We start from the raw sequence: 12,196 nt of genomic DNA on the forward strand, positions 1-12,196 counted from the left end.
GCATACCTGCCCTGCTACACCCCACGCGCATCTCACCACCCTCCACTAGGGTTTATCATGAGAGTCAACCAGGTAGGCAACTATTGTTACATTGGCTTCACGAGGAGGATGATCAAGGAAGGAGGTGGCGGAGGAGACAACCGTCAGCTCGAGACGAGAGCTCGATGCCTGGACAGAGAGTGTTTCGGAGATGAGGAAGGCTGACGGCAGAAGAGACAGATAGGTGTGCTAGATGCCTTAATTAGCTAAAAGATCCATTGCTAAACTGTCCTTCTTTACAACAAATGATATTTCTAAAGTGCCCTTATCAAATGCTCGTATAAAGATCAACCGTAAAACCATTTTGAAAAGGAAGGAACATGAGGTTCCCCAAGTACCGTAACAACTCTCTAATATAATCACAGACAGCTCTCCACCTGGTTCAAGAAAAAATATGGCTCCAAGCCACGTATAAGTCAGGTCATCGAACAACTTATATTTTTCTCAACTCTGCTGTTGTATTTGTGTCAACTACAGCAGCATCGAATACTTTTAGTGTCGGCTTCAGCACGAAATGCACTTCACACTATACATTGGTAGCACAAAATTCTGAACGCATTGAAATCATTTATAAAGTGCACTGATAACTTTTTTTACGTAAAGGAAAGCATCTTGAGGATTCAAAGGCCAGATCGAACAGCAAAGTCGCATGAATTTATGTGGTTCTGAAGCAAAATCTCCTCTGGAACGTACCCAGCACACACATCATTACTAGAGTAAGAGAAAACTGCTAAAAGGTTATCATCCTTCACGGTGGCATTATACTGTCTTCGACGAAGAGGAAAACCTGCAGATACTCAAACTCAAACTCGGCAACTAAGCTTCTATATCTCATCACTCAGGAGGGTCTGTTCTTCGGTGGTTTCAGGTGCAGGGGCTCGGGGTTGCTGTTCGTTGGCCGCGGTGCCCAGGGCGTTGTCAACGTCGCCGTCCTTCTCCTTGTCTTCGCCATCGTCCTCGGTCAGGGGAGGGAGCCTTCTGGAGTTCTTGAACTGAACCAGTATGGCAGTCGCGTTGTCAGCCGACGGCAGGCCACGATCAACAAGCCTCTCGCAGATGACACGCAGATCAGTCATCCCCTGCGTTGATCACAGACAGCATAAGTTCATGACAATGGGAAAAACGATTCTGGCAACAATTTCCCTCAAGAAAAATAGCTCTAACAACAGATGAATATAAGTTCAGAATATGGTATGCTCTCAAATGTAGAATTAATATATATCAATCTTTCAGTTAGCAAGCCAACCACTAGGCAAAGCAGATCCCACGGAGAGGACATAAGTTCAGTACTAAATGTTACTATATTTGAGAGGAGATATTATGTATGAACCCAAAAAAATTTCATTCATCTTATTTATTTTAATGTATCACTGGCATGGCATACAGACAAGATGAGGAGAAAAATCTTACAGATCTTAAGTTCTCGCGTACAAAATCAACCACACCCTGATTTGTCATACAGTCCCTGCCGAAAAGAGGAAAAGGGGCACACATTTTTAGCATTGAAATATACTAAACAAGATCATAAAAACAACAATTGCAGGAAAAATCGGGTACTGGTTGCTGAGTCTTCATCTGCTAAATAGCAGATTGCGGTAAAGTTCTGTTTAACCTTTTATTATTAGCATTCTCCCATTTGAGCAAAAAATTACAGCACATTATTAGCATCATCCCATTTGAGCAGAAAACTGTGGTGCAAGTCTATTTCTACAACTTAGCAAAATCCCTGTTGGTGTACCAGGTATGTTTGAGCCCAAAATGCTGGGTCTTAGGTTTCTTGAAGCAAGTTCTTACAGAACAAAAGGAAATGTATTTGACCGGTCATTTTCAACTAGCTAAGCCAAGCACATTACAAGTCATCAAGTTAAACGGCATTAAGAAGCACTAACTAAAGTCAGGGATTGCAAGGCATTCCTCTTTGTGGTAACTTCGACCGCTCGAGGCCATTAATTTTACCTACTTAAAATCCTCCTACACGAGAAATCATACAAAAAACTGAACTACGACTGGAGGTAAAATAGCTCAGCCTCAAATGAAACCAGTCCAAGCTGCATATATTTTTGCTTAAAAAAAAGCTGTATATATTCTAACCAAACGAAAATGTACAGACACCTCTGCATAAATACTACTATACCCTCTTAAAAGAGACAAGAATGCAAGAAAATTGTCATATGGGGAGTTGATATATTCTGCATTAATTTTTGGTACCGGGGGAAAGTACAACAAGATAACCACTACAGCTATTTTTCGCTGAGGACTTACCAGATACCATCACTTGCTATGACCAGAAACTCAGTATCTTCAGTTATCTCGAACTGACAAAGAAAAGGACATTTCCCATCAGACCACACAAATCAAAACAAACTTATACTCCACTAACATGACTCAATTATACTTACGTTGATCAAGTCTGGAGTACATGTCACCATTTGTTCTGCAGGAGTCAAAGCCGTGTTCTGCTTGAATTCAAAATCACCTGAAAGGTAAGTAAGCAAAAAGATCAATTACAGTGCACTAGATCACATACAACAGATCAAAAAGAAATGACATCAGATTGTACCAATCGCTCTAGACATGGCTAACATTCCTTGAACCCGAGGGATGCCCGACCGTTGTGTGCTTAGTCGTCCGCGTACCAATACAAGACGTGTATCCCTGATTACCCGCCCTCCTGCCTTTTGAATTCTCAGCTTTTCATCCCGATTGAGTGGTTTGTGATCAGTGGATAATGCAATTGCCTTTTGATACCATGGAAACAAGCATAATTTTAGGCACCAATTGATTGCTTTTGTTATGAAAATGAATGAGTCTCCAATGAGGTTCAGCAAGACGTTTGAACAAGAAATTAATTATACACCTGACCATTTCTTGATACTACGCAACGAGAATCACCAACATTTCCAACAATGATCTGGTCGCCTCTAATGACAGCTACGCATGCTGTGCTCCCTGTTAGTTTTGGCGGTACGTAAGGGGGTGCCTGAAAAAAAAAAAAAAAGATCCAAACTGATGTATATGATAGCAAGAAATAGGTTAGGAACGCCTCCAGTGAAAATCTTTTTATATGGGCCCTTTGATAAAAACAAACAATACGAAAGAAATGATGAATTCAAAACCGAAAAGTGATATCTCAGGTGATACCTCTATTTGGGCAGTAGTATAACAACCTAGGTGCAATGAGAACCTAAGAAACATTTGGCCTCCAAGGCTCCAACTCAGTAAATCAGACACCCCATGTAACATCTGACTGAATGAATCTAGGTGTTATATATGTGGCTTCCAACTCCAAAGCATAGCTTGATAAAGAACAATGTTTTTTTTTAAAAAAATGATAAAGAACAATATATCGTTCATATCATACTCATCCTTTCCGGTTCCTTTTTACAAGATATTGATACGCAGAATATCCAAGAGACAAAGTTTTGATTAACTTCTTCAACATCTGTATGCTTAAAGAACATCCAGGAGTTGACGTTTACCTGTGGGAAGGGCCAATGGTTAGCACAAACACCAGTCCTGAGAAACTGTATCAAATTGTTACCACGAGGATAAAGTAATTCCCTCCATTCTTCTGATTGTTTCAACAGCTCATCCATTCTGCAACAAGTAAGCAGGAACAAGAGTCACATGTTCAGTATTTGCACATGTAGCGAATGCAACTACGAACAAAGTGGAGACACTGTAGAAAAAGGAGATAACTAATGTAACCAAAGATTTGGATTACAAGATTAATTATCTACCAAACGACCTTAAAAACGCACTCTCCAGTGCATTAGTCACATTGGTTTCATAGTCTGGATGGTTGAGAAGCTCATTATGAAATTGCCGCGCACAAAGCAATGCTACTTCAACTCCTGAAATAGAAAATAAACAACTCAGGATGGACATCTTATATAACTACTGTAGTAAAATGCGACTATAGGAAAACGGAAGAATCAATAGTACTGCTGTGTCCAGAAGCTTAGATATATCAAAGAACACCAATAGGTATCATAGAAGACAAAGCATATACTGGACAGTTAACATTATAAACATCTGCCAAAAAAGAGCTATACTGTGATTACCCTCATCATTATTAAGACTCTTCCTTTCAAATATCATCCATGAAGTATTGGTCCCTTGCGATTTCTATTTCTTTCATAACTACCAGAACTGCCCACGCAATTGTGCATCTAGATCTGAAGTGCAATTTTATTTGATATACAACTCTATATGATTGATTATGTAGTTGTATTTCTCATACAGATGTAACAACTATTTCCTAGTTGAACCTGTTCTTTTAGAGATCAATGAAGAGTCCCTTAACCATGTAAGTCTAAATAAATTAATATAAGTAATGGAGTAAATCTGGATGTTTTTATTCGATGAGAATTTCTACCAAAGTTAAAGGTGTATCAACCGTGCAATGATCGGTGAGAGCAGCTCGAGCAAGAAGATCCTGAATATACTTCTCTTGGGAGAGATAGATGCCGTCAGGCGTGGCAAAACCTCAATCCCAAGGAAGTACCCAAGAGGATCCAAATCAGACATCAAGAACTTGTCACTGAGACGCTTCTTTACAAAGTCAATGAATTGAGAATCATCACCGGTGATGATCATATCATCAACATAGAGAAGAGAAAGCGTGCGACCATGAGAGGAAATGTGAACAAAGAGAGCAAGGTCATGGTCACTGGGCTGAAAGGCAGCGTCAGTGACAACCCTTTCTACAGGTCATAACAACGATAACCCTTGTGCTCGAAATTGTATCCAAGGAAAACACACTCAATGGACTGAGCAGTCACATTGGTGCTCTCACGAGGAGGAAGAAGAACATAGCATACACACCCAAAGCACCGAAGGTGACTGTGCCCAAGAGTCTTGCTAAAGAGGTGCTCATATGGAGTACAACCATGAAGAACAGAAGATGGCTGCTTGTTAATGAGGAAGACAGCCGTAGAGATAGCCTTATCACAGAAGTGAGGTGAAAGATTAGAGGAGATTAGAAGATCACGAGTAGTCTCAATAATGTGACGATACTTGCGCTCAGCAACACCATTCTGAGCATGGGCATCAGGGCAGGAAAACTGAGCAAGAGTGCCCTGGTCAGCTAGATAGCGATGATATGCATCCGAAGTGTACTCACCAGCAGAGTTAGCACGAAAAGCTTGAATGGAAGAGTTAAACTAAGTGTGAATCATAGTGGCAAACTGCTGATAAATGGAAAGGAACTGACCACAAGAAGACATAAGGTAAATCCAAGTAAATCTCGAATAATCATCAATAAAAATCACATAATAGGAGTGACCACCTTTCAAAACGAATGGAGCACGCCCCCATACATCAGAGTGGACTAGATCAAAGGGACGCTGAGACACAAAATCATTAGAAGGACAAGGGAGTTGCAATTGTTTACTAAGCTTGCAACCTATACAATGAAGAGCAGCGTTACCAAAGACATGACCTAAGACACCACTACCCACCAAAGTAGAAAGCCTAGAACCAGATAGATGACCTAGACGATGATGCCACTAAGCAAAAGTGGTGGTAGAGAAAGCAATTGACAAAGTGATGGTAGAGGAAGCAATTGACATGAAGGTAGGAGAATTGGATGACTGACTGTTCGAAGTAGTTGAAGGAAGACATGGTCAATCAAGCTCCCAGAGGCGCTGTGAGTCATGATGCCTAGGACCAGTCCCAACTAGAAGCCTAATACGAAGATCCTGAACACAACAAGAGTCAGCCTCAAGAATGATACAACATCCATGATTAGTGATCTGACTGGCGGACAAAAGCTGCATTGTGAGTTTAGAAACATGAGATAGTAGGAACATAAAAGGAGGAAGTAGAGAGAGTGCCCCATCTTACAACCGGAAGGGGGGTGTCATCTGGTATGAACTATGAGTGGTGAACTAGGAGGTGACATAGAAGATAGATGAGTCAACTCTGGAGTCATATAAAAGGAGGCACCAGAATCAAGAAACCATGGGGATGATATACCTGTGTGGGAAGGAGGAGGAGGTGTGGAACCGGAAGCCTGAGCAGTAGTCCTGAGTGCTGAGGTAGAAGCTATAGTGGTGAGGCAACAGAACAGTGCAAGGAGCTCCTGCTCTGCGACAGACACAAAACGAGGGCCCGACTGACTAGAACCACCTCCGAGGCTCTGAGAGGACCATCCACTGTGTCGTGTCTTCTTCTGTGCTTTGTCACGCTACTTCGTGAAACACAATTGAGCAATGTGCCCTGGCTTATCATAGTAGTCGCAGACGACACCAGAAGGGGGTCCCGCCACCATCGGGGAGGGTTGTGGCATCGAAGGAGACAGAGGCACCTAGGGATGTGTGGGAGCCAAAGAAGGGACTTAAGCAGCCAGGACAGAGGTGAACTGTTGAGCCAGGCCCACCCTCCCCCCTCAAAGACATGTCTCCTCAACCCGCAGCTCAGGCATCGCCTCATTAAGCGATGGGCGCGGACGGTGCGTCAGCAGCTGCGATCTGACAGTCTCAAACTTAGGGCGAAGCCAGGAAAGGAACCCGTAAAGACGAAGAGTTGCCCTCTGACTTTGTTGGCGGTCACAACACATGCAGGTGCCAGCACTACAGAACTCTGCACCCAAGCTGTCCAGACGCTGCCAAACTACGGACATCAGATAGTGGAACTCCTCCATAGTAGAGTCTAGCTATGAAAGCAATTGATCCTCTTTCACAACAGCAATGTACAACGCCTCGTTGCGAATCTCATAGCTGCGGCAGAGGTGAGCCCACATCAGTTGTGTAGTGGCGAGTCCCTTGAGGGACATCGAGAGATCGACCTCCATGCTCGCAAACAAGATGGCCTTGGCACAGGCCTCCTCAAGCAACCAGGTCTCATAGATAGCAAGATCTGACTGGTAAGTCTTCATCTCAGACTCGAAAGCCTTAATCAAAAGCATCAATCAGAGGAACCTTGGCACCATCAACAGTATCTGGTGGGTAAGTGGGTGGATTCAAAAGAGCAGGACAGGCAGACGTGGCCGCTCGCCAATGAGGTAGCCCCACAGCTGTTGACCACCTATGCAGATCTTCATGTGAAACGCGAACTCCCACCGGTTGGTGCCATTGAAAAAGACCGAGCACCACGGAACAGGAATGACACCCGGCCTCCCAGAGGACGCTATAAGGACAACAACCTCTGTGTTCTCTCTCTATTTTTTTTACTCATGCATGCACGCACAGCCGGGAAGGCGGAAACCCCGTGGGCGGTGGGCTTGTCTCGGTCCCTAGCGTCAGGCTAGCGACGTGGATGGGGAAGGCGAGCAACGAGGGTGCCCGGTGGAGATCGGGTGTAGCAGACCTCGGCCGACGGAGCACAGGAGGGGCGGATCCAAGGGATGTCAACGGCAGGTCGAAGGAGTGCGACAGAGTGGCTGGTCCGAGGCACCAGGTGACACTGCGATGGGGGACACGACGGGGTCCCACTCGAGGAGGTGGAGCGCGACGTCGGGGGTGCCTGGGAGGCGGAGCAGGGCTGGGAGCAACGGGGGCGGGTGGATGGCGACCTGAGTGAGCCAGCGTCGGCCAGATCTCGAGTGGAAGGGAAAAAAATGAAGGGGAAAGGGAGATGGATCTACCTCCATCTCGGCCGGCGATGGTGGCTCACCGACGACCCACCAGAAGCACACCGGCGGTGGTGGTGGGTTGGGGATCTCGAGCCACAAGCTCTGTTACCATGATAGAATTGTGTAGCTCCACTCTATTCCATGGCCCAAAAGGGCAGGAATACAAGTATGGTTATATGCATAGAACCCCTGTAGAAAGGGGAAAATACAAAATGTACATATACATCTAATATGAACTAGCTACAAAATTGGATTAGTTAAGTTGACAATGAATGTTGAACTGTAGAATCATTACAGAATTGTGGGCCATGATAACCTGAAATAGCGGCAGCTGAAAATAAAATTACAACATAAAATAGTTAAATGGCCACGGCATGCATGCTGATAATTTAACGACCACATGCACATGATGTATGTTTTCTAGAGGATTATGAATTACATGAGAGTTTCTCGTTAAAAAATTCCATGAGATAATGCGAGTTTAACAGTGCTTGAAATGATCAATTAGGCTAACAGATAACATTTTATAAGAAGATTACAATCAAGATCAAACCTCCATGGCCATCATAAACACCAAAGAAAGATGTGAGGTGATCTAGATCTGGGACAACTGCACTCTACAGAATAAGAAGGGTGAAAATCAGGGTTAGCATTTCATCGCAAATATTACTGGCGAGTCAATCATATATTTTTGTATAGCTATTCTCCCAATAATCTTAAGAAGGACCAGTAGATTACTCACAGCATCTTCCATGTTCTTACGCCAACCTTGCATAGTTGATGCTGCATACCTAATTCTGTCATTTTCTCCTCCTTCAGTAAACTTTGTTGTAACAGGACGGCTGTTAGATGCACCCATAGCAGGGTTTGCTTTCCTGAAAATTTCTAGAGAGAATACTTTATGAACAATACCAGAGAAGAAACGAACTAAACATGTTAAAACTTCATGTTGGATCTCATGTTACTGTATGCCAGAAAGCTTGGTAAAAAAAATGAGTTAAAAACATGATTAGCACAAACATGTTACTGTATGCATAAAGAAGTAGATATGCCACTATTGTAAAGTTCAACCCTTAACTTGTCATTCCCTTGGCCCAATGGCCCTGTAATTCGCAAGAAACTAATGAGGGGGCACTAAGGAAAATTTTGGTATGATCAAAGCAAGGTACCCTGAGTGCATTCTAGGATGCTTATATGATATAAAAGCAACAAATATTCAGAGAATTACTAATGTAATATTTGGCTCCTAAGATCTTAATCGAGAATCATGACAAAAAGTAATCAAGATTTTACTGTCAAAATGATGCATACAAGCTTCATAGCCTGAAATCATCATAACATATAATTCCAAAACGAGAAAACAAAGTGGAGACGAGCAGAAATAGGTGGTACAGGTGATAGACAAGAAGGAAAGGATCTAGTCAGTCCTGAACAAGAATCATAAAAAAAATGGCCACAATCAAAACCCAAAAAGAAACTCAAAACGTTCTTTCAGGAAGAAAGACGGAGCATCTTCCTGAACTAGCAGTTCACATCACCATCAAGCAAGAAGAAAGATCAGGAGGAAGGACCCAGCATCAAGAAACAGAAAACTCTTTGATACGAGAAGAATCAAATAGTAGTTTCACGAATAGAGAGCGAGGCATGCAGAGATCACTGTTCCTGCAACAAACATAGCGCTCAACATCAAGAGCGAACAGATAGCACATCGTCGAGAGTAAAACTGCAAAGCACATCAACACAGAGAATAAATCAACAAAAGAAGGGATCGAGACTGGTAGAGATCAAGAACATGGAGTTGCATCAAGATCGAATAGCAACAAGAACAATAGGAATTTACATAGCCAGCAATGCTGGAAGTTTGTTAAATGAAAACGAGAGGAATCAACGAAACGGCGGTACAAATCCGCACGTTGTGAAAGAAGAAAACATACACATGCAGAAGCGGAAATTGTCACTTATGGAACGAACCAAAACGGGAAATAAAGCATCGAGGAAACAGGCAAGCTTAGAGACACGAGCACAAATCGTCGAGCTGCGACTTATGATGCACGCACTGAACATGAAGAAGAGGAATCGATGGAAAAAGATCAAGAACGCCATGTCGGAGAAGATAGAGAAACAGAGATCGTACACCTTGATAGTACGTCTCCGTGATCGTTTGTCCTCTGCTCCACGAACTACACCACCAATTTCCAAAGCAACAACAAATGGATGATTTCCACCAAAAGATAAGACAACAAACCACGAAAGAATGCGCAAGAACAAGTGAGATGGAAGCGAATAGAGAACACGATGGATTTCTGGTGCTCGTCCACCTCTACTGCGACGAGACCACCACCAACTACAGAGGCAAATCTCAGCAAATGCAGCAAGAACACGCACTGGGGGCATCAGGAGCAAGAAGCTCTTTCAAAAAACAACAGGATCAAGACCACTGTGTTGGAGAAGAGAGACAAACAGAGAGACCATGCACCTTGGTCCTTGGTAGCACCTCTCCATGATCGTTTGGCCTCTCCGCCAAGCAAAAACCGCCGACTTCCAAAGCAACAACAAAAACGGCCGATGGCTCCATCAAAATATCAGAAAACAAGGAGCAACCAGAGGACGCACAAGAGCAGCTCGGGGAGATGGGAGAGAGAGGCGAACAGGGACCACCATGGACGAACTCTCGGCCTCTCAGGTGCTCGTCCGCCTCTACTGCAACGAAACGACCACCAACTCCAGAGCCAAGTCGCAGCAACAAACGCACGGATCGATGTGTGCAACCGCAGCAAGAACACAGCGTACGATGGAGAAATTCAAGAATGGCACGAAAGCATCATCACAGCAGCACGCAACACCCCGAGAACACCGAGAAGAGCAGCAAGTGCAAGTGTGCAACGCAAAGCATCGTCGCCATCACCACCAAACTAAAAACAAACACGGATGCTTCGGAACCAGAAGCGATCCAAGAATCTTACTGGGGTTTGGGTGCGGAAGGGTGGGGTTTTGGGGGAGGCGGAGAAACCCAAAGAAGAGGCGGATTTCTTCTCACCTTTTGCTCTGCCGCTCTTCAGAAGCGAAGCAAAAGCTGTTGTGCTAGGTGCGAGGGCATGCAGCGAGGCAACCACCTGCGGGCAGGCTCTTGTACTTGCAGCTCTCGTTTCCTTCGTCCGGGCGCGTCTCGTCCGTCCGATGGCTACATTTGCAGTCCACGCGTACGGCCCTGATGAGTCTCGCTGATTGACAGCCGTCGCGGGGCCCACGTGACGCGAGCGAAGGAGGGATTCCGTGATTCGCGGTCTGCGTTGGGAGCCTGGGAGGGGCAATACCCATGGGCCGGGATGATATTGGCCCATAACTTTGTAGGCCGGCCTGCTACTTTAAGTCCACTTAGGAGATTTTTATTTTTATATTTCTTAAATAAAAATTATAATATATATACATACGTTTTGAAAAATTACAAATCTTTAGAAGGACGACAGGTAAAAATTAAAAAATATTACGCTCCAACGCTCTTAAAATTCAAAACACTATAGAAATAATAAAAAAAACTTTTGAAAAAAAATGTGACGTAGAAGATGCTATCACCTAGCTCAAAAAAAAAAAATCAAACAGAAATATGGCTTGTACAATGAGAAACAAAAATTTAATTTTTATTTCTCATTGCACAAGTAATTGTTTAAGTTAATTTTTTTAAGTTAGATGATATCATCTTCTACATCACATACTTTTTTTAAAAAAATTCATAACTATTTGATAGTGTTTTGAATTTTGAGAGCATTAGAACACAATACTTTTTATTTTTAAACATATTGCCCGTTGAAATGGTGACGAGTCTCTATCTCTTCTCACGGGCTATATGAATCTAAGTTTATAATTTTTAAAAATGGACATGTATATTTCCAATTTTTTATTTAAAAGATATAAAAAATAAAAAGTTTTTCACTTAGCATAGCATGGCGACGCGCACTGCATCTTCGTGTGCGTCCTCTGGCCCAATCCTCAATGCTTGTGGATGAACAATTGACATAACATCTTTGTGCTATCTTTACACTCTTGACCCTACGTGAAATTTATAACGGACCAAATACTGAGAGAGGTCTTTGAAAAATCACTACATATATTACCTTTCTCTGTGCTATCCAGATTGCCCGTAACGTGACTAGATAGTGATGAACTTCCTGTGACTTGTTGACTCCAAAAGATAAAAAAGCCAAAACTCCCGAGTCCTGACAGCCTAACCTGGCAATCTGCATAGCCCAACTCCGAACCGCTTTACCGCCGAAGCCCATTAGGCCCCATCGGTCAATTGCCCATGAGGCCCAACTGGCAACTTATAACTGACGCCGAACCCCAGTCGATCAATCTGATCTGAGGATCCAAACGCCCTAACACCTAAAGGACGAAACTATTCGAGAATGGAAATGGAGGGCGGTGGCGGTGATGCAAGCGGGAGCGGGATGGATTGCGGCACAGCACGGTCGTGGTGGCACCCATCAAAGTTAACTCTGATGAAGGTTCTGATTTGTAAAATTGCACTGTCAGTTTACTTGAAATCTTGAATGATATCAACTGAAATGCTGATTTAGTTAGTTC

General features: G+C 43.4%; 1 protein-coding gene across 1 annotated transcript; it reads right to left on the reverse strand.

Annotated features, from left to right (window-relative positions):
• Nucleotides 1–668: 668 nt before the first annotated feature.
• Nucleotides 669–10,513, reverse strand: LOC133917986 (probable protein phosphatase 2C 20). Its single transcript, XM_062361783.1, has 13 exons — nt 10,274–10,513; nt 8,358–8,490; nt 8,155–8,232; nt 7,628–7,717; nt 7,438–7,555; nt 3,788–3,893; nt 3,519–3,636; nt 2,897–3,019; nt 2,600–2,777; nt 2,439–2,515; nt 2,302–2,354; nt 1,450–1,504; nt 669–1,118 (listed from the first exon to the last, which is right to left on the reverse strand). Exons 2-13 carry the CDS (start codon nt 8,472–8,474, stop codon nt 864–866), a joined length of 1,368 nt encoding a protein of 455 aa, XP_062217767.1. The 5' UTR covers nt 8,475–8,490; nt 10,274–10,513; the 3' UTR covers nt 669–863.
• Nucleotides 10,514–12,196: the final 1,683 nt, after the last annotated feature.

This window comes from Phragmites australis, chromosome 5, assembly GCF_958298935.1.
Source record: "Phragmites australis chromosome 5, lpPhrAust1.1, whole genome shotgun sequence".
NCBI lineage: Eukaryota > Viridiplantae > Streptophyta > Magnoliopsida > Poales > Poaceae > Phragmites > Phragmites australis.

Coding starts and splice junctions, on each gene's coding strand:
- LOC133917986 (XM_062361783.1), bottom strand. CDS start 8,474: ATGGGTGCATCTAACAGCCGTCCTGTTACAACAAAGTTTACTGAAGGA. Junction 1,505..2,301: donor ATAGCAAGTGATGGTATCTG/GTAAGTCCTCAG, acceptor TCTTTTCGGCAG/GGACTGTATGACAAATCAGG. Junction 1,119..1,449: donor TACGCGAGAACTTAAGATCT/GTAAGATTTTTC, acceptor TGATCAACGCAG/GGGATGACTGATCTGCGTGT.